The sequence below is a fragment of the Indicator indicator genome, chromosome 20 (genome assembly GCF_027791375.1).
Source record: "Indicator indicator isolate 239-I01 chromosome 20, UM_Iind_1.1, whole genome shotgun sequence".
Taxonomy (NCBI): Eukaryota; Metazoa; Chordata; class Aves; order Piciformes; family Indicatoridae; genus Indicator; species Indicator indicator.
Window position 1 is genome coordinate 19,699,243 of NC_072029.1, and position 22,541 is coordinate 19,721,783.

The 22,541-nt window shown below is 45.3% G+C and overlaps 1 protein-coding gene across 1 annotated transcript in view; it reads left to right on the top strand.

Moving 5' to 3' along the window:
- Nucleotides 1-22,541, top strand: part of CUBN (cubilin) — a 162,792-nt gene that overhangs the window by 64,714 nt on the left and 75,537 nt on the right. The window contains exons 29-33 of the mRNA XM_054390004.1: nt 5,510-5,691; nt 12,085-12,259; nt 13,520-13,701; nt 19,487-19,643; nt 21,416-21,532. Of these exons, the coding sequence (XP_054245979.1) occupies nt 5,510-5,691; nt 12,085-12,259; nt 13,520-13,701; nt 19,487-19,643; nt 21,416-21,532 (813 nt within the window). The remainder of the gene's footprint in view (nt 1-5,509; nt 5,692-12,084; nt 12,260-13,519; nt 13,702-19,486; nt 19,644-21,415; nt 21,533-22,541) is intronic.

Consider the following 22,541-nt stretch of genomic DNA (forward strand, 5'->3'; position numbering starts at 1 on the left):
GTAATATGGAAAGATTACACATCAGCCCTTGCACAACCTTCAATGAGTACTTACATTTTAGCCAGAGCCCTGCAAAGACACAAAATAATATGTTTCCTGAGCTTTCTATTTGTTTTGTGATTTCCTAGCAACTAACATCAGGTTGGGTAGTTGGTTTAAGCATTTTTCAAGGGAACTCCAGGACCTTTGCACTACTAAAAGAGTATCTCCTCTCCCTTTTCTTCCACTTAGTTTTACTGCGGGGCTGAACTTTCCAAAATGACTGCAAGGAGGTCTGTGCAAGGAACTCTGGAGCAAAAGTCTTCCCTGCAGAGCAGCTAACTCTGAGCATGTCCATGCACAGCCAGGCTGTGTATCTGTGCTATGTGTGTCCATGCACAGCCAGGCTGTGTATCTGTGCTGTGTGTCCATGCACAGCCAGGCTGCGTATCTGTGCTGTGTGTCCATGCACAGCCAGGCTGTGTATCTGTGCTGTGTGTCCATGCACAGCCAGGCTGTGTATCTGTACTATGTGTGTCCATGCACAGCCAGGCTGTGTATCTGTGCTATGTGTGTCCATGCACAGCCAGGCTGTGTATCTGTGCTGTGTGTCCATGCACAGCCAGGCTGCGTATCTGTGCTGTGTGTCCATGCACAGCCAGGCTGTTTATCTCTGTGCTGAGAGAAATGTGTAAAGACGTTTCATTGGGAACTGAATGCTTTCAGATTTTTCACTGTTTTTTCTGTGGTTGCTGCAGTCATGCAGCCATTTATAGGTTTTTCTTTCCTCAATTTTATTTGCCCCTAATTACCAAATATTTTTTACTTTGTTGCCATAAGCAGCTCAAATCCTACTTATTTTAGCTGAAGCAAACTGTAATCTCATGTTTGCAGATGAACTGTAAGCATTGGGAGAAGATTTGTACTCATTAAATCATGATGCCAGAGATGCAGGAATTTTAATTAGCTGTGTTGATTACATCATCCTCTAAACTACTCCTGTTTCAATGTCTTCATGAAGTAAGCAGGCTGCTTGTGTATTGAAATTACATTGCAGGTTAAATAAAAAGGTATTTCTTGGCTAGTCCAAAAAGTAGGAAAAGGACACAGTACATACATGTGCATGCTGAAAAATTAGGACTAACAGCTTTCCTGCACTTTTCCTTCTAAATGCCAAATCCATCCGTATATTCACATACATCTGTTTGTGTATGAAAATAAATCTGCATCAGCATCTACATCTTAGGCCCGAAACCATTCATATGAATGAAATTTATTGGAGAACCCTTTTGATGAAATATCTAACAAAGCCCAGTGTAAGCACTTTAAGGCAAGGACTCTCTTCATAGCTATGGCACAAATAATATGAAAAATACTTACAGTTTAGTTTTCTTTGAGGGCTTGTATCTGTGACCCCCTTAAAGAAGGGGATAATGCTACAGGAAAAGTGGAGAAGATACTGAATAAATCAGGGTCCAAATGATAAATTCACTTTTAAAAAAAATATTGAGGACAAAAGTTTTGTGAATAGTAAGGATCCGTCATTTTCCAGGAGCCAAAATATAAGCTGCAAAGCTGACAAATCAAAATTTGCTTCTCATATCAAAACAGTATTTCTAGGCAAGTGTCATTTAGTTAATTAATTAATTAGAATTGTAAGGCTAGGCATATGTAGTGCTCCATTGATGTAGGAAGTTTAAAGGCAGGAAGGGAAGAGTTGTTTCCATCGCTTAAGTATTTCTGCAAATATTTTGTTAAAAATCATCTGGCATCTATATTTAAATAAAACCACAACAGAGCTGATTCTTACCTCACCCATATAAGAGCAGAAACATAATACATGGGACTTCTGCCAGCTGGCCAGAGTCCAGAGGTGATGTCTCTGCTCTGATACAGAGGTTTCTGCTTGCACATGCAGGGCAGCCAAAACAGCTGAGGTGTGAAGTTCACCTGTTTACAAAGGTCAGTCTGTCTCCTTTCCCCAGCTACTGGTCAGTGACTATTTAGGCATAAATTCAAGCATCTGTTTGCAAACAATCAATAGATGATTGGTAACATGAGTTCAGCATATTCATTGTAAAAGATGAACTGCAGAGATCTAAACTTTTCCTCCATTTCACTGGAGCGCTTCAGAAGACTCATTTGCTTTCAACAAAAAGCCTTTTCTGGGAACATTTGTAGCTGGAAGAAAAGAAATGGCACATTAACAACAGCCTGAGGTTCTTATTCATGTGCTTCACATACCTCAGCCAGAGAACATCGATTGAGCTCAGGCAAAATGCAAACCACCCTGGAGGGGGAACGTGAGTAAGGGGAGTGCTGCTGAGGGACTGCAGGGGCCGGGGCTCTGCCTCACAGCGCAGCACAGCACAGCACAGCCTCCCCCTCCTCCCAGCCCCTTTGGCTCTCAATAAAAAACATTTCTTTGTGGCTGGCAGGAACCTCTTAGCAGGAGCAGCTGAGTCATAGCTGCCTGTTTAGTTTTAAAATGTTCCCAGCTTTCTCCAGGCTGAGATAAATAGCCCTTGGCTTTGTTCTGGCCTGCTGAGACTCCCCTGCCTCTGCGTTCCCACCCCCTCAGGACCGAGCCATCGAGTCTGGTTGTGAAGACCTTTCTGTTCCCTAAGCTGGCTGCCGCCTCCCGGAGAGCAAGTGTCCCCTGAGTTATTCAGTGTCTCCTCAGGGGCCCTGCTGTGCCGGGGCTGAGGGTAATCACGGAGTCGCTCTCTCTGCAATCTCAGCCCTGGGGCTCCGGCCCTGCCCACACCTCTTTTTCTCGGCTTGTTTAAACCTCAGAGCTGGATTCTTTTGGGGAAATCAGGACCTCTTCTGATGACTGTGGGGAAACAGAGGGGGTGGTGAGTTACACTGAAGCTTCTTTCCAGGCTCTCTGCTGAAACGCTGGCACGTATCAAAGGTCCAGAGCTTTGATACTTGCCTGCCGTACTGGCAGGCCTCAGGGAAGTAAGTGCCCTTCCTTCTGTTTGCAGGGTACTGAGGGGCGGGGTTGGTTTCAAACACACTGTACTGGTTTTGGGGCCAGACAGATCCTCTCTTGCCCCGAAAGGGACAAAAGAATGACACACAAACGGATTGGACAGTGATGGAGAGTTTAAATGGAAAAACAATTGGTGAAACTACAGAAAACTACAAAGCATGGTGGCAAAGAATATTCCAAAGCATACATAATCCCTTACATAATTGCCAGAGGCTTCCAATCCTTCCCTTCTCCCACCTGAGGGTCTACCCAAACCCCCAGGGCTCTTTCTTCCGCCTCCCACTGCCAGGCTGGTCTCAGGCTGGCCAGGTCTGAGACTGCCCCCCCCCTTCTCCTGGCATTAGGCCTAGACAGACCTAAGAGGCCTTGAGATACTCCCCCACCGTTACCCGATAAGAGAGCATCTCCCACGGGAGCAGAGAGGGAAGAAAGAGGAAGAATATGACTCTGCAGATGGATTTATAGGGCGCAGGATTTATGGGTAGAAATACGCCGAGTCCTGTGTCCACCCCTATTGGGCGGGCACCCAGGACACCAGAGGTGTATCTCATGTAGCAGTGGCAGGGGGCACCCAGCCTAAACTGCCACACACACATAAAAGCCTCTTTTACTCCTCGTCTGAGACATCAGAGAGCCTGGCAGTGCAGCTTTGTGGCTGCAGGGCAAAGCACCGGAGCCATGGAGCATCCTGTGCAGCAAGGTCAGGAGCCAAGGAGAACCAATTCACTTGGGAGGCCAGGCTCAGCTGGGTAAAGGCTTTGCTGCAGCAGAGCTGAGTACTGGCCACTTGGTGCGATTCTTGTGTTTAAAAGGTGGTTTTCCTGTGATGGGCTGGCAGATGTGTGCTGCATTGCTGCTGCGGCTGGAGGCTTCCACACATCTGCATGTAGGTGACTCTTTTTTAGCTTAAAATAGCTTCTTACAGGTTTCTCCCTTTATGACCTGGTGCTCTTTCCTCTCACAGATTTGTATTTTGCAGTCCTCTAGGTCGAGCCAAGTGTGGCAAACACAAACACAAGATTTCAGTGAAGAGCAGAAAGATGTGGTAAAGATGATGGCAAATGCTTCTGGGGCTAACAGCCACCCTTTAATAACTCCAAGTCTGTCACAGGAGGTGTTGTGGGAAGCATTTGTACTGAACTGGAAGTCTTGATTTATAGTTTCCTCAAAGTGTTAAGTAGAGCAATGGCCAGAGATAGCCTTGTGTGAGCTGCAAATTAGTTGAGCAGATCAGAGACATACTTTATTTGTTTTGTGTTATAAAATATCTCCTGTAACTAAAAGCTCTTACCCAGATGCTATTCATCACTTCTGGTATACTGCATTATTTGTCTCTGGGAATACAGAGCTCATGGTTTGTTGGATGGCTTTATTAGCTATTTTGGGGCTTTTTTGCTGTGTGCCTTCCCTCTGGAGATGAAGCCAGAGATTGATGGAGTGTGGGCTTTACTTGCAAAGCTCAAGTGACCCCATAAAAGCTATGCAGGTAAAGATTATTAGCTAGTGCTAAATGAAGCACCTGAAGGTTGTAAAGTAGCAGAGGAAACACTGCTGCAAGGCAGAATGACACACATGTACCATCAGATCCAGCACACCGTGCATGTGGTACACACACAGCCACCCTACTGCCTTGTCTAGAGGTGAGGCTTCACCATGAATGTAGCTGATCTCTTTCTGCCTTGAGGCTGGGAAGGGCTGTGGTGCCTTCCCACCCTGCTGACACCTGCAGCTGGGGACCAGATCAGGGAGAGAGCCTTCAACAAAAGGAGGCAAGGCCAGCAGTTGCCACATAAAGCAATGATAAAGCTGCAGTCTCAATGTTCAGCTGTTTTCTGCTGTCAAACCAAGGCCTGCATTTGATTCAGTGTTTTGCTGAAAAAAAAAATCTAGCCCATAATATGCAAGAACTTAACCACCCAAGGGGCTGGAGATTAGGCCGGTGCATAACTTCTCAATGGTGGCATGTTTTACAGTGGCACTGAAACGGAGCATGAAACCCTCCAAGCATCAGAAGCCACTGGGAGCTGGCAGCTTGCAGTCAGCTCAGCTGGCTGAGGGAAATGCCATTGTGCTGAATTTTATGATTGCTAAAGCAGTGGGAAATGCCATTTGTACAACAATAGGAAGTCTTCCCCATGATAACTTAGTCTATGTATTAGTTGAGGTCAGTAACAGCCTAGGGTGGATCTGATTTGCTTTTCTAGAACTGATCAAAGTTTGAGGCCAATATAAAAAAGTCAATTTTTTTGTTCTGTGTCTCAGTATCTTCAGCTGTCCAGGCAGATGCTGAGGTATGGTGAGAAACACGCCAAAGGAGGAGGTAAAGTGCTCTCTGCATGGGCAGAGCTAGCAGGTCCAGGCTGCCATTCCTGAGCTTCTGTTTCCTGCTGGGCCCTGGTTCCCTGTGAGGGAGCAGACCCTCACAGCAGCACGCATGCCTCTGGATGAGTGCTGATAGCTGTCCTCATTGCAGAGCTGTTGGTGAACTTTCCCAGAGCCCCTCACTGATGAGCTGCTTCGCTGTCTTCTCAGGGTGTGGAGGAGAGTTGTCTGGCCCTTCTGGTTCCTTTCACAGCCCTGGCTACCCCAACAGTTACCCAAGAAATAGGGAATGCATCTGGTACATTCACACAGCACCTGGCAGCAGCATTCAACTCACCATCCAGGATTTTGACATCCAGTATCACCCAAACTGCAACTATGATGTTTTGGAGGTAAGAGCATCAGATTTACTCCCCAAAGACATCCAAGTTGCATGCTTTTCTTTCTGGAACAGATAATCCTGCCACAGAAGAACAACCAGTTCTACTGCAGTTTCCCACTTCTGCTGTGCTTACAGTTATGTTCCACAGGGGCTGTCACAGAAGCCACAGCTCTCCTGTTCTTCTCAGCTCTTAGGCCTTTGGTGCTTGTATGGGCGGTTCAGTAATGGTGCTAGGCACTGTGCTTCCTAAGGAGAGACAAACTGCTCTGCAAAACTCAGTCTTAAAAAGTCCCCTTTTACAAAGGTTGTAGGGTGTTGTACCATGGGGGTAAAAATTCCTGATGAAAAGGGAGATAATGGATTGCTGGAGCAATAACTAAGGCGAGACCTTGTGTAGGACCTTCCAAGGATGTGGGGATCTTTACAATCCTGAGACCTTTGAGATCACCAAGTCCAACTTGCAATCCCATTGCTACTGCTAAGCTACTGCCACTAAGCCACATCCTCAGCACCACATCCATGCATCTTTTAAGCACTTCCAGGGATAGTGATTCCACCCCCTCCCTGGGCAGCCTGTTCCTGTGCCTGTTGGACGAGGTTCCTAATGTCCAATCTGAACCTTCCCTGGCACAACTTGAGGCTGTTGCCTCTTCTCCTGTCACTTGTTCCATGTGGGAAGAGACCAAGCCCTAACCTCCATTCAGGGAGCTGTTAAAGGTGAGGAGGTCTCCCCTCAGCCTCTTCTTCTCCAGACTAAACAACCCCAGCTCCCTCAGCCATTCCTCAGCTTTGCTCAAAGCCCTTTCTCAGCTTTGTTGCCCTTCTCTGGACACCCTCCAGCACCTCAAGGTCTTTCTTGGAATGAGTGACCCAAACTGAACCCAGTACTCAAGGTGTGGCTTCACCAGTGCTGAGCTGAGGGGTGGAAATCACGTCCTTAGACCTGCTGGTTACACCATTCCTGATCCAGGCCAGGATGTGTCCTTCTTGGCCACCTAGGCACATGGTTGTTCATCTACATCCAGCCACCAATCAACCCTGCTGGGTCCTTCTCTCCTCCTTTTTCTCATATTTATTCTCTTGATTTCACTTTTTCTTCATCTCTGAATGAGTTCTATGATTCCTGTTTTCTTTCAAGACCAGTAACTTCCCAGTTGCAATAGGAATTCAGAGTACTAAAGCACCTCTGCACCTTGCTGTCCCTCTTTGTCCTGCTGACCACTGTCTGAAATAAGAAGCTGTCTTTAGAAAGATGCAATAAATTGTGTTCTTTTCTGCTACTTTTCCAAACTCTGTTACCTTGCAATAAAGTTTTCCCAGTAATCACAAAACTTGCTCACCTGGGTGTATTTAGCTTTTCCTTAGAAATGCCCTCACCTCTTCATCTTGGCAGAGAACTGTAGGAAAAGGCTAAGAAATCATTCCCCTAGCAGCACCTTTGCTGCTAACTTCATTTTTATAGCAGAGTTTATTGAATATTTCTCTCTTGCATGTTTTTCTGAAGCAGTGCTGCCACATTTCACCAAGACTGCTATAAAAGTAATGTGAAAATGTTGTCTGTGAGAACCTCAAGTTCTCCCTGTAGTTTCTGCATTCTCCTTTAAGCCTCCTCCTTGTTTCTTTTATGATACTGTTCAGGAGGGCTTGTAGTGATAGGATGAGAGACAATGGTTTGAAACTGGAGCAGGACTGATTTAGGTTGGATATCAGGAAGAAGTTCTGCACAGTGAGGGTGGTGAAATACTGGAACAGGTTGTACAGGGATGTGGCTGAGATCCCATATCCCTGGAGACATTCAAGATCAGACTTGATGTGGCCCTGGGCAGCCTGGTCCAGTTGGAGGTGTCCCTGCTGACTTCAGGGGAGTTGGAGAAGATGCCCTTAGATGGTCCCTGCCAATCCGATGCAATCTCTGAATCTGTGATACTGTTGCACTCTGTCTTTCTCTCTTCCCTATCAGCTCTCATTCAGTCTTCTTACCAGCCTCCAGCAGCAATTTTTTTTTGTCCCTCCTAAAGATGTTCTCTGGAAATGTTTCACGGAAATTGAAGCCATCGTTCTGAGCTTCAACAAGGCCAAGTGCACCTGGGCCACAGCAACGCCATGGTGAACTGCAGGCTTGGGGAAGAATGGCTGGAGAGCTGAGTGGAGGAAAAGGACCTGAGGGTGCTGATTGACAGGAGGATGAACGTGAGCCAGCAGTGTGCCCAGGTGGCCAGGAAGGACAAAGGTATCCTGGCCTCTATCAGAAACAGTATGGCCAGCAGGAGCAGGGAGGGCATCGTCCTCTGCACTCAGCGTTGGTGAGGCTGCCCCTTGAGTGCTGTGTTCAGCACAGGAAGGACATCAAAGCACAGAGGCACTGAGCTGGTGTGTCGGTGTGAGCTGAAATTCCCCCCCCACTGACAATAACCAGGCTAGCCCAGTCTGGAAGCAAATGAAGGCTGTATTTACAAGCAGAGTCTAAAATCTACAATGAAATGCAATGAATGTGTACAAATATACAAAATTCACAACATTCACAAATATATACAATCAACAGAAAAGCACAACCGATCTCCCTTTGCTTCCCCCCAAGGGGACCCTCCCAAAGGGGCCTCTCTCTCTCCCAGGAGCTTCCCCCCAGACCCCCCTGGACAGAGAAGCAGAGTTAGTTAAGCAGAAAGTTGTTAACTTAGCTGCCAAGGTCAGTGTGTGTTATCTTCAGCCAGAAGAGAAGAAGAAACAACAGCCAGACAGCCCAGCAACTGCCCCCACTGCCGAACGCAGAATGTGCAGAATGCCTACTTTGTTTTGGGTAGTAGTTCTTAAACATTTCTATCTATCCAATGGAAGTGTTTAGAACAATCAGTATTCTGCTTTCTTACACCCAATAGTGACTTATTTACATTCTTTCACTTTCTCTGTTCTGAACTTTGAAAGGAAAAATTAAAAAGACAGTTTCAAACCATCACAGCTGGTGAAAGCCTGGAGAACAAGGCCTGTGAGCAGTGGCTGAGGGACCTGGGGCTGTTTGCTCTACAAAGGAGTCTGAGGGGAGAGCTCATTGCTCTCTACAGCTCCCTGAAAGGAGGCTGCAGAGAGGTAGGCATTGGTTTCTTCTCACAAGTAACTCATGATAGAACAAGAGGCCTCAAGCTGCACCAGGGGAGGCTTAGGCTGGACATTAGGAAGCATTTTTTCAGGGTAAGAGTTGTGAGGCACTGGAAGAGCTGCCCAGGGAGGTGGCTGAGTCACCATCCCTGGATGTATTTAAAAGCCATCTGGATCTGGTGCTTGAGGACATGGAGGTGACATGCTTGGTGGAGTGGGCAAAATGCCTGGACCTGGTGATCTTGGAGGTCCTTTCTGGCCTGGATGATTCTATGATTTTGGACAGAAGAAAAGGGATAAAAATATTTGTATATGGCTTCTGCTGAAAAACATAGATAGAGAAAAATGACTGTTCCTGCTTTGTTACACTAGGACGTGGACCAGATTTTTGTAACTGTGAATGTGTTCTGCCACATGCAGCTCTGAGCTGAAAAGGAAGGAGCCCTGCCAATTTCTTGCACTACCAAGTCCTTATTAGATGCTCTGGTCTTCATTTAAATACAAAGAAGCAGCAAGTGTTACCACAACTCTTCACTCCTTGTCAAAGCCAGGCTCTCTGTGCTAACAGCAATATCTGGGCAGGGATCAGATTTATTCCCAGAAAATCTGTGTCACGAGGGTGACCAACCACATCAAAACAACTCTCTGTTGCTCATAACTCTGGAATGCTGACTTTTAGCAATAAATGGAGCTAACAGGGCAGAAGCAAATGATAAGAGCAGATTAAATCATGGCTTTAGGACAGTGCCCTGCAGCCCTGCTGTGCCATCCAGCAGCAGTTTATCTCTGGATCAGGTGCTATGCTCAGACTAAATGTTATGATTATTTTTATCTGTTTGCAGCTCAGACATCCTGTGACTCTTTGTACCACACCCTGAAATTCATTCTTTCCATCCATCCATTCTCTTTTCCCTCTTTTTTCTCATGTGGTAACTATTGGTTTTCCAATTTGTAGCCTAAAGTAACATTTTATTGTTTTTTGTCGTGGAAACACTCTCACTTGTTTTTGTTCCAGCCCTTGTGAAAGCATCTGATTAATTGAATTGGCATCAAGGAGAAAAAGTGCACTTCTAACTGTGAGGAGTATGCCTCTGGCTGTGCTTTGCACTTTGAAACTGCAGAAGGCCATTGCCAGTTAATGTAAAGGAGACTCACAAACCTCAGAATTCCACCAGCATACCTTCCCACCCTTTAATCCTGTTCCAACAGGCCAGCTATAAGGGTTCAGCTTGGGCCAAATTAATTTCTGAGGTAATACTCCAGAAATCAACAGAGTTTGTGTCAGAGCTGGGTTTGGTGTCCTTGCCCATGGCGTGCAGATGGTCCCAGGGAGCAGCAGAGATAGTGTGAGGCACCGATCCATGGTGCTTATTAGATGTGTATTAGAAACTCCTGCTGTTTCCTCTGCCACATAGCTCCTCTGGGCTGGTTTAGATGATGGAGAGCTTGTGCTCCTGCTAGGTCTCATGCTGTGGGTTTGACTCAGGGAGTATAGCAGAAGCAGATTTTCAGATTCACGTTTTGAACAGGCTTCTGACGCAGGCAGCTGTCATTTAGAGCAGGCAAGCAGTAAGACTCTGCTGGAGAACTAAGCTGCCAGCAGACAGATGTGCTTCTTCCCCAGCCTGGGGCTGCTTCATTATAGTTCTTACTCTGAGCTGTGATTTCAGCCATTCTGACCTCCTTTGAATGCCTGGAGTGGCTCCATTGGGTGGAGGAGCCATTGCCCAGTCAAGTCATGCAGCCTCCTTGCAGAAAGTGCTGGCTCAGTCAAACCCAGGTGTCTGAGCTACTAAGCCTCTGTAATCAGCTATTCAGTCTTCTGAACATCTAACAGACTATGATGCCAATACAAAAATGAATTCCTTGTTTCTTCTGCTGATGCAAACTCCATCTGAAGTGTCCCAGTGCAGCTGCTGGCACTAACTCAGTTGTGTGGAACACTTGCTCAGATGCTTAGCTTGGACACAACCCAAACTTCTTATGAGGTTAAAATTATCTGGTAGAGCTAATTACAATACTGAGTTTCCCCTCATCTCAAAGAGTCAGAGGCTAAAGGTGAAGGTTGGGGCTGACAGTACTGCTGATTTCTGAGAGAGGTTCATCAATTGCTTTTTTTGACCTTTATGATGCTTACCAGACTAATAAAATATTGGAGAAGATTTGAGATGTTACTGGTGAGAAATCCTGATGGGATTTTTTGCTTTATCTTCCTACTCTCTAATTTAGCTTCAGGATTTATACATAATAGACGCTGACACAATGAGAATCTCCCTATTGCTAGTTCAGTTGCTGAAGGACAATAGCCCACTCCTTTTTGGTGTGACTCCAACAGTTTTCACTTGGAGGTTTCTGCCAAGTTGAGCTGTCTTACCAGGGACATACCAATGGGAGGTGGGAGATCCTTAATGCCAGGTGGCATTTCATTAGCATGCAAGAGTCTAAGAGAATTCAGTTGTTGAGGGCATTAGGCAGCAAACTCACATCTGTTTTTGACAATTGCAGAGAGCACATGTTTTCCTGAGAGGGAAGCCTCAGGAAAGTGAGCCACTTCCACCAGTTAGAGGTGAGCTCAAACTGAAAGCCCACATCCCCTTTGGAAAACAAGAAACAGGATTAGCAAGCCTTCAGCACTGCCATCTAACTAACTAGAACTGTTTTAAAAATGCATGATAAATGCAGAATACCTCTGCTGAAGTTCAAGAGAGTAGTGGTTTTCTCATTTGTAGCTGCCTGAGGTACACTAATTACTTAAAAGTTAAAGCCTGTCTTCTGTGGCAAAAATATATGTTATACATCCTTGTTTCTGCAGAGCATTTTAAAATGCAGTTTACTTGACCAAAAATCCCATAGTCTGGATGTTGATTCTGCCATCAAAGTCAATAAAATTGCAATGTATTGTGTTTTTTTATCCCCAATTTAAAAAACAGTCTTAAGTGTGCCTTTAAGCATAAAGGTGCAGAAGGTCAGCACAAGTTCTTACAAAGAGTTATAGTTTGTTTGCACTGGGACACACAAAAACTCTGGGTTTATATTTCCACAGAAAAAAGGTATTAACTCTGGAGGGGGTGGGGGAAAGAGAATGTGGCAAAGCCCCCAAAGCACACATTGCTGATTTCATGCAGAGCTGTTGTGAAATCTAGAATCTCATGCTTGCAGCAGGTGGTTCAGATCCCAAGCAAACCTGTAGAGAAGACAACTTTGTTAGCCACTGTGCATTTCAAAACGTGCAATGCTTTTCAGTACTTACCAAAATTTTTTCCTCCTCCAGTTCTTCTGTATTCTTTCACAGTGTTTCTTCCATTTCTAGGTCTATGGGGGTCCTGATTTCCTCTCTCCCAGACTAGCCCAGCTCTGTGTTTCAAGATCAGCACAGAACCCACTGCGAGTCTCTACTACTGGCAATTCGGCTGTTGTCCGTTTCAAGACAGATGCAGTAGGGGCAGGGAAAGGTTTCAATGCCTCCTGGCAGGGAAATCCAGGTGGTGAGTATGATGGTTAATGCCAGGACACATTCAGGAAGCCTGAGAATCACAGATCAGATGTGTAAGCATTTAAAGGAGTCACATGGCACAGCACTGAAAACTGAAGAAGCATTTGAGTGTTACTGGGTTTGGTAACAGAGAAGACAAAAATTGTCTAACTAGCTACAATCTGGCCTTATTTTTGTACTTTATAACAGTCTGGCTTGTTGGCTTTCTTCTCTGCAGAATTAATCAAGATATTTCTGTAATCAGAAAAGAACTTTCACCCAGAGTCCTTTGTGAGCTGAATGATGCTTTTGGCTTCAAACTGTAGAGTATCTGGGAATGTGGCATGGAGAACTCGGCAGACTGCAAAAATATTTGGATTAGTAATACTTTAACTCTCTGAGGTTCATCCACTCCCCATGTGATTATTTGTTCAAAGCCTCCCTGGTAATCAGTGAAAGAGGAGACCAGCCATGGGTCTCTGCGTGGGAGTTCCACTGAACAGGCCAATTATCAGCAGGTCATTGCAATGAGAAGTGAGCAGAGGCAGACTTCAGTGCTTGCAAGTGTTGCTTGGTTAAGCACAGCCATTCATCAGTTTGTCAAGGTTTATACCTCTCCATTCTCACAAGTTTTGGGAGAAAGGCACAGGATTTTCTATTTGTTATAATAAAAGAAGTCTCCAACAGCCCTTAGAATGAATCCCTTTCCAAGATCTAGTGGCTTATTTTGTCTCCTTAGGCCCCCTGAAGCTTTCTGATCCTTTCCAGAATCTTGCCTGTTGTCCTCCATGATTGCCCCTCTATGATTGCCTCTCATCAGCACTCAATGACAGTGAAGTTTTTATTCTTCTAGCAGGCTGCCTCCATCATCCTGTTTTCTCACACCCCATGCTCAGCTAGGCCCAGTCATTGCTTTCTCCCTACCCTGGATTTATGGTGTTCATCTCCATCGTATTTTTGATTGTTTTTACAACCACTAGGCTAGAGGAGTATCAGCAGTGATGCTCCAGCCTTTACAACAGCTAGTACCAGCCTGGGGCTAGAAAGACACACAGCTGCCAAGGGTTGTTGCTGCATGTTCACCAATAATGACAATATTGATACTTTCCTGGTAGCCCTTTCCATTGACTTTGGTTGTGAACCACACTTGAACAGCTGGAGCACTCATCTGACACAAGTTCAGTGTATATTTCTTCCCTGAGTTTAGAAATCTGAGTGTAATCTCACTACACGTGAAAGACCTTGTGATTAAAGCTGATTGTGTCTTTTCCAGGCTGTGGTGGTATTTTCCAAGCTACCAGAGGAGAAATCCATTCTCCAAACTATCCTCGACCTTATAACAGCAACACAGACTGCTCTTGGGTTATCCAAGTTGACTACAGCCACAGGGTCCTCTTGAACTTCACGGATTTTGACATTCAGAATCACCCTTCCTGTGACTCTGACAGCGTTGCAGTAAGTGACAAGAGACATTTCCAAAGCTCCCTTAATGAGTCTCCTGAAATGCTTGCAAAAGGGGAAGCTTACTGTGCAGCCTAGGTTGTAGTTGGCTTCAAGCTGGAAGCTGCACAGTCACATTTATTTACTGATGAGCTAGTTCCCTTTGCTTCACCCTTTCTGTACTCTCCCAGCTTCCCATGTCTATCTGGAAGGATCTTTTCCTGAAAGCAGCATGGTTTTCCTTTTGGTGTGTGCAGTTAGTACTGCAGGAATAACCTCATACCTAGCTGGGTTCTGACACTTCACTTGTGGTGCAGCCAGCCAGAGCTTGTCCCAGGCCATAGGATACACTGCCCACATAGGTAACAGGTCACCCACAAACTGATACCAGCTTGGCAGAGAGTGAGGTCCCCATCCAGAGGGAATTTGTGGCTGGCTGGTTTCTTTGTCTATTCAGGTGCTCCTCAGCTGACTCTTTAATTGCTTCATTAGAGCCACTGCTGTATGAAAAGCTTCCCATTGCTGTTGGTTGGTGAGCTTCTGTTGATGTCACAGAAATTCAAGCTGCTGCTCTGTCAATGCACAGTAACAAAGAAATCTCCACGTCTCTGCTTGGCCTTTTGGGAGCAGACGGATGAAATCCTGACCTTTGATGTCACATTGCACTTCACTCAGTACAAAGGCATGTATGAGCAGCACCAGCTGGATAAAGCACAGTGGCTGTGGCCCAAAATCCAGCTTGATAAATTCTCATTCACGAAGAACTCAATTTGGCACAAAGAGAGACTCTTTTGAAAGCAGCGTCAGTTTAGGCAGCACTGCCTTGTAAAGCTTCCCTGGGCTGAGCCAGAGCAAGGAAAGCATGGCCCCATTCTGCTGAGCAGAACTGAGGACTTCCTTGGGCCACAGATCATCTTTGTACACTGGCTGCCATTTTTGTTCTGGTTCTGAAGCACAGGGAAATAAGACTATGTCTTTTTATTTAAATTAAGTACATCAGGGGGATCACTGAAGTGAAAATGGATTGGAAAGATGTTCAAATCTTCTGTGATATGAGGCAGGAATAGAAAAACAGATTGCCTGACAGAAACATCAGCCATCTGAAATGTTGTTACTGGCTAAAATGTCCCCCAGAACTCCTCAGATGAAAGGCTCAGCTCTGAGTAGCTCTGATAAAAGCTTCTTGCTAAAGCTTGTTGCCAGTGAATGCAATTCCTTGCCCGAACATTGTATGCGGTCTCCATGAGCTCCTTGCCATTGCAGGCACATCTCCATTACCTTTATGGGCACAATTCCATTGCCTTTGTGGGTTTTAGTCACCGAAAGGCATCAGTCCTTCAGCTAGCAAAGGAGGTGGCTGTGGCAGAGTTCTTGGCATGACCGCTGCACTGTAGGGACACCCTTTTCCTCTGTTGTTTGCTTCTGCTTTTTGTGGTTTTGGGAGGTGGTGAAGGAGGAGAAAGTTGCCTGTTGGCCCCAGCTGTGCAAACACAACTGAAGCAGCAATGTGAGCAGGGAGGGGGGATTTAAATCTAATGCAGACATCAATCCCTGCCCACCAAGTGGTCAGTGGCTTGGAAATAGATTGGTTTGAAGCCAAGAGATAATGAAGGGGCCTGAGGCTCTGGTGTATGAGGTAAAGCAGAGCTCTTCAGTGATAATGCAGGTGGACCAGAAGGGAAGACAGGAGTGGATGGGGTTTGTTTCTTTATTTGGTGTGAAAATAGGCAGACAATCCCTTGCTGCCAACATCTGGGTGTGATTTGTGTCCATCTCATTCCAAGGCTTGCTATATGCCTCATGCAGTAATAAGAGAACAGAGTGAAGGGACAGAGAGTGCATGGCAATGTGTAAGTGGCTATCTGAGTGTGAATGGTTTGGGAACTGCATTCCAAAATCTGTGTAAATGGAAACTCTGGGCAGCTGAGGAAGCTGAAGGGCTGTTTTTCTCTCTCCAGTATAGGAACAACTGCTGGCTATGACTCACGCAGCAGGTCTGCCCCTTTCCCGTTCTTACGGTTGTACTTCTCTTTAGGGATTTGCTCTGGGAGTTCTCTTGGGACTCCCCTCCACCCTGGAATGTACCATTGGCCTTTTCCTTCATCCTTCCCCTTCTAGGCCCAGTCATTTTTCCCTGGATTATGACTCGAGATTAATTTTTTAAAAAATATTTCCACTGTAAGTTCCTTTCTATGGAGAACACTGGAAAATGTTGGGGTTTGGGGTTGGTTTGTTTTTTCTTGTGATGTTTTCCATTGCATGTTCACTATGTTTGCCAAATGGAGAGGGAAAAGGCTGTTGTCTGCTGCTGCTTGACTATGCTACACCTCCAGAAAGCCCAGAGAGTTTTCCACTCGTGCTCAGTGATTTGATTCGTGAGTCTGAGTGGAGGTCTAGCTTCAGCCAAACGAACTGAGCCACGGTGTGACTGCTCTGAGCTCCCTCTAGAGTCAGCGGATGCAGCGCACAGGGCGTAGTCCACACCACCAAGCGCACATCCTTCATTCACTGAGCTGCTGAAACGCAGCTAAGCCCTCAGTGTCTGTGCCGTTTAGTCTGCTGCCAGCACAGAAGAACATCTGTTCACCTGCTAAGTGAGGTGTACAGCCTTTGCTTTCTCTCACCTCACCTAACCTATAACTCGGTTCTATTTGTAGAAAGCACAATATCTTTCTTTGAGAGATTTTTTGATGTCACTGACACCATACATGAGGAGTAAAAGTTTAGCTTCTCCTACGTACCAGCCCATTTCCGTCAGGAGAGTGTGCCTTACAACAAACAAATGTGTTGCTCTGGAGGCAGACAGAGGGAAAGAAATAGTGACTGTGCTAATGGCTGTGGGTTTTGCTCCTGTGTGTGGGCAGCATGGTGTCTGGTGCTACACCAGGAGTTTGGAGGAACTGGAGACTGGAGGAGAGTATGCCTCAGAAGGCACTGAAAGGCACTGAAAAGGGGAAGGGGAAAGAGTTTGTTCCTTTCAGTGGCTTTGATGAAGTAAATGTTATTTCTCTTCCCCGTTGCACCACAACAAGTAGTACCCAGGAATTTAGAAATGCATGCCTCTAGGAGCTGGAGGGACAGGATTTCATTTATTCCAGATGCTGGCAGGGAAAATCTTCCACGACAGAACAGCTAGAACTATGTGGAGTTTTTATGGCTCAGGAGACATGAATTGTTTCTTCTTGTCATGTTAATTTGCAAAATGCAGGACACATTTGAACAAGAAAGCCTTGAGTCACTTAGTTCTGTTCACTGCGGAGAGGGAAGAGAAGAGCAAACTGCTGCTGTGCTCAGTGCAAATGAAAACTTGGCTCCAAAGTCAGCAGATGCTTCATTTTCCTTTGCTCCTGCAGCCACAGAAGTGCATTTCTCAGATGTTTTCAGTAAGAAGCTGCAGAGAGACACAACTCTTTCCTGCACTAGTGTGTAAATACTGGGGAACATTTGGGTTTCTGAGCTATAGTCAAGGCTGAAATCCTCCCCATATGATAGTTTAAGCTAATACATAGCAGGTGAGCAAAAATGATGCAGCCATAAAAATATCTGTGTGTCGCTGTCCTGCTTAACCTGCAGCTGCCGTAACTCCTGGGTTGCTGACGTATCTCACTCATGCTGATGATGAACTGTTGCAGGTGTAGAGGCTAGGAGTGATTTCTGCCTTTCTGAAGGAGCAGACAGTGCTTTTCTTCAAGCAAGCATCCCAGGAACAGCAAATACACTTGGTTTAGAAAATGTTCCTCTAACTTCATGCTCTTCTCCCAGTATTACCACAGAAAAACTTCTTTGTTCCAGAAAGCCCTTGGAGTGAAATGCCCACTTAGTCCCTTATGTTACTCACCCCGAGTGTATTCCCAAGTGAGGAAGCTCCACTGCCAGAATCTCACAGCAGTCTGTGTCAACAGCCAAACCCTTAGCTGAGCAGAGCATCACAGATCCACCAACATCAGCAGTACAGGGACTGTAGGCAAGCCCTCTCTCTACTCTCTCTCATTGCAGTGCTTATTCTCAGTTCTAGGAGTGAGATAAAACTCTCTCAGTACTGTCTGGGGAAGGGCAGATCCTGAATCCCTAAGGTTTATTCTGTTAGTCATTACTTTGTTCACATTCTATGGTTTGTTCTTTTGGACTCACGCAGTTGGATTTCTATGCAGAGCACATCTGCAGAGGAAGAATAAACACTGTACACTGTCTGCTAAAGGCTAATTGTAGCAGGATGCCAAGAGGGAAGGAAAGGGTGACTGGGTGGATATCTTGGGTCTCTCTACCATTTTGACAGACACTGCAGTACACTGCCTGCTCTGGGATGAGGTCCCACACAGCTGGCTACTGTCAGAAGCTTGATGCTGTGCCCATGAACACAGCTATGTTGGAGAATTAAGCAGGAGATTTGTCCTTTGTTTCTTATCTCTGAGGTTTGCTTGAGGCAGATAATCTATCAGCTTTTATAGATAGTTTTTCACTAATGTGAATGCCAAAGGCAGAAACATTGCATTGCGTTGTGCAGTCTGGCCAGAAAGGTTTAGTTCCTCTGTGCTGCATTGCACAGACTTCTTGGAATTTGAGGCACTTTGAAATAAAAAGAAACTTTCTCAGTAAGAAGGACTTTTCTTCAAATCCAAAGGCAGCATTTTGCTCAGAGTGAGCTTTTATATAGCTTCTAGCATCCTAGCACCTGAGTATCTTCCAGTGCTCCTATCCATACTATTCTCCCTTCCATTATAAGAAGCTGGGTCTCAGGTTCTATTTGATGACCTCCCTATGGTAATGCAGGGTAATGAATGTTCACTAATGATGAAAGAGGAACTGAATCCAGCAATCCAGCTCTTGTTGCTGGCCAGTAGCTCTTCCTCTGCATGTCATCCAACTGCTGATGGCCCCAGTGCCCACCACTTCTGAAACCAAGCACAAAGACTCTGGGACTGGCCCGTGGCTCTGAGAACAGCAGCAGCAAATCACATCTGCTGGAGTGCTAGGAAAGCTGGGTGGGATATTCTGAGGCAGTCGCCATGCTTCCAGCTCTGTAGTTTCCCTTCTTATAATTCTGACATTTCTTAAGCTAGAAACCCCTTGGTTTTAACATCACTGTCCTTCTCTTCCTGATGATGAAACAGAGGAAGGAAACAAAAATATCAGATGTAAAAGAAAAAAAAATAAAAACCACAAAAAGAGAAGGAAGGCATTCATGGTAAAATTGCAAGTGAAAATTTGTAAAACCAGCTTTGCTTTCTTCTTCCCTTTGTCTACTTTTCTTTATTCATAAATAACAATGAGCATGTGTGCAATTCAGCACCCTAAAGCTATTATAAAGCATAAATATATGGGCTCTGGTCCTTGGCATTGGCTACATGCATCTGAAAACCGTAAGTGTGCTGTCTTTTCTTTTTATACATGGTCATGGCTCCCACTATGGCACTGGTTTCATGTTAGGCCCAGTGTAGAAGACTTTACTGAGGCAAGATGTGGGTTCGAAGGGAATAAAAGCTACCTAGGAACTCATGTTAGCCATGAGCAGACAGCAATACAGGTGTAGGTATGCCTGTGTTGTCAAAGGATGGTTGCTTCTGTGCTGCATACACATAGAGGAAGATGATTCCTTGTTGCATCTTTGCTCTGAAGGCTGCAGTAGCCTCAGCCTGAAATCCACACAGAATCCAGAAAGGCAATGCACAGTTAGTCTGTACTGCCCAAGCCAGGGCTGCACTGGGTTCAGAATCCATGAAACATAAGAGAGGGAATGGAATCAAAGTCTTCTCCATACTCCTATTGAAACTAAATACTTCATTTCCTCTTTTCACACCAGGTATTTGATGGTCCTAGCAGTGAAGCACCTCTTCTGAGGAAGCTGTGTGGAACACAGCAGCCTCCTGCCATAACCTCCACCAAGAACCTGCTGTACATCCACCTGCGCTCCAGCATAGCCACACGGCACCGCGGCTTCAGCGCGCGCTTCGCTGAGGGTGAGCTGCTTGTGTGCAGCAAGGCATTCCCCTAAGCAAGGCATTTCCCTAAGCAAGGCATTCCCCTACGCAAGGCACTTCCCTAAGCAAGGCCTGCTTGTGTGCAGCAAGGCATTCCTCTAAGCAAGGCCTGCTTGTGTGCAGCAAGGCATTTCCCTAAGCAAGGCATGTACCTAAGCAAGCCCTGCTTGTCTGCTGGGCACAGCCTGCTAGCACAGCACAGTCTTCTCTCTATGCCTGCAGCATAGCAGCAGGGATCTTTGACAGGACTGAATTTTTCCAAATGAGAAGGAATTTAAAATTTCAGTATCATCTTAGGGTCTCTGATTGGATAACAAATAAGCACTTTTTATGGCAAGGCTTCTAGCACACATCAGCAGCCTCTGACTCTTCCTCCCTTAAGAGTTAGCTACTCCTAAATGTCCTAAGAAAAATGGAGAGCTGGCAGTTTGCAGAGACCCCGTGACAAAATCACATTTTCTGTGTCCATCCATGTGCATGACTCTACAGAGCTATGAAAGAATCCTGTGTGCTGCTGTTGATGGGGTCCATGGGTTTGGGCCTGCAAGCCCTGCCAAACAGCAACTATCCAATTTGTGGAGGACTAATTGTTTTTTTACAGGGCTTCCTTTTTGTTGAAAGACGGCACCGAGTGTGCAGGATTTTTCCTGCCATGACACACTATTTGATTATTTGTGATTTCTCATAATAACCTTGGAAGCATTTTCTCCCCAAGATACAGTCACAAATCCCTTTCATTTGCTCTTAGGATTCTTTTCACTATACATTTGTGTTTTTCCCAGCAAACTGTTTTTCTTTGGAAATACTGTGAAACAACATGAAGAAAAGGATGGATTTGCACCAGCAAAACTGTGAGGAACCCCAGTTAGATAGATGGCTGCTAGTTAGGGACCTAATCAGGCACTTCTGAATAACAGCTGTGACAGCCCAATCTGTTAAACCTGCTCCAAGCACATTGACTGGCTTAGGCTTTGCACAAGACATGCCTGGTGAGCAAGCACTCCCTACCTGGGATACAGGCAACCCAACTTCCCTCTTCCTGAGAAGACTATGAATCCCACCTCTTGCTGGGTGTTTTAGGCAGCACGGCACAAGGAATGAGTCTCGGTCATTGGTTCCTAACTCCCCACCCTGCTGTTGACAGCAGCTTTGTGTTAAACTCATGTGTGGAGGGGTTTCTGAGGAGCCAGAATGCTTGAAAAAGAGACATGACAGCAGTCAGGACTGTGAGCCAAAGTGAGGCAGCCAACCAAGCTCCTGCACTCGTTCAGCATTCAATGCAGTTGCAGTTTTATTGCTGCAGCTCACAGGAGGATCATCCCAATGCAATCTGATGCTGTCCTTGGCCATTGCAAGCATCTGGAGGGTTTCTCAGGATTTTTTTGTCCTAGTTACCAACACAGGCAAATGATCAGAGAAATGGGTATATGGTTGCACTGTCTTAACAACAAGGGGGTTTGGCACCAGGATTGCTCTTGTAGTCCATAAGGAGGTGATAAAGGTGAGATCAGTTCCCAAGACACTCTTGTTTCTCGCAGGTGGTCAGCTAGGTGCAGCATGGCCTGTGGATCCAAGTGCACTGAGCGCTGGGAGCTATAGCTTAAATCTCTCCTCCTGACAAATCACTGTTGTGAATTTGATCTCATTTCATGTTGATGCAGTGTGCTGTGTTTTATGCCTTCATTTTTCACTGCATAATCTGAGCTCTGTGTTTTGTATTTGTAAACATCTCTGTGTGTTTCGTTCTAAAGCATGTGGAAGTTTCATAGAGTCAGATTCAGTTGGGGCAGCAATTTCCTCTCCTCTGTATCCTGCCAAATACCCAAACAATCAGAACTGCAGCTGGATTATTCAAGCTCAGGAGCCATGTAAGTAAAAACATCTTTTATAGCTAACTGGGATGACTAACATCCTCATCTCCTTTTCTGTAGCAACAATAGAAAATTCCTCCTTTATTTCTTTAGGAAGTTCTGCATCCTGGTAGTTTGAGAATGTGGCTTTCCTAATCTGCCCCAAATCATGTTTCACTGTCAAAGATTTAGTGCATAGTGAGGAAAACAGTTCGCAGCTTTGTCACCTGAGCTGATTTACTGTGATACAAGTGCTGCAGTTACAAATGAGGTGTCAATTGCCATGTGCAGTGGATTAGTCGGTGAGAAACCCCAAGGCTTTCTGTATAATTAAAGCACTTAGTGTTAAGGTGACCTTATTCTGGTCTGGATTTTTCAAGCTATGCTGATAACATTAAAACAAGCATTAAAAACAAACAAACTAATGAATAAAGACATTTTAATTAATTAATGAGAAAAGGCACAGAGGAATTTCAATTCCAAATTCAAACAGAACAAGAAATAATCTGACCTTATCTGCATGTAGGCACTCTTCAGATGTGCCTGTCTATTTTCACACAGATTTATGGCTGGTCATAAACCACCAAATCTTTTCCATCAGACACTGGTATTACCTTTAATACCCAGCATTACCTTTCTGTTGCAAAAGATTCCCCCCAAACATTTACAATTGGGTAACAGTATCCTGGTAACCTCCTTCTAAATGAATGCTTATTTTTGATAGCAACTCCTGGATTTCAGTTCTTCATCCAATATTTATGTTGTAAAAATCACAGAATGCTTCTACCACATTTATAGGTTTATTTTGCTAACTTTTAAAATTAAAATTGATTGGCCAAAGCAAGCACCAGCACAAAGATCAAGGGGAAAGCAATGCATAGACTCTTGTACAAACACCTGAAAAAGGAGATCATGGCAGCTGGTCCTGACCTACACAGCATAAGGACAGCCTTCTCCTGGATCCTTTGTGAAAGCCCACACATGGCTCTCGTTTCCTGCATTACAGCAGCATGAGAGAATAGAAAAT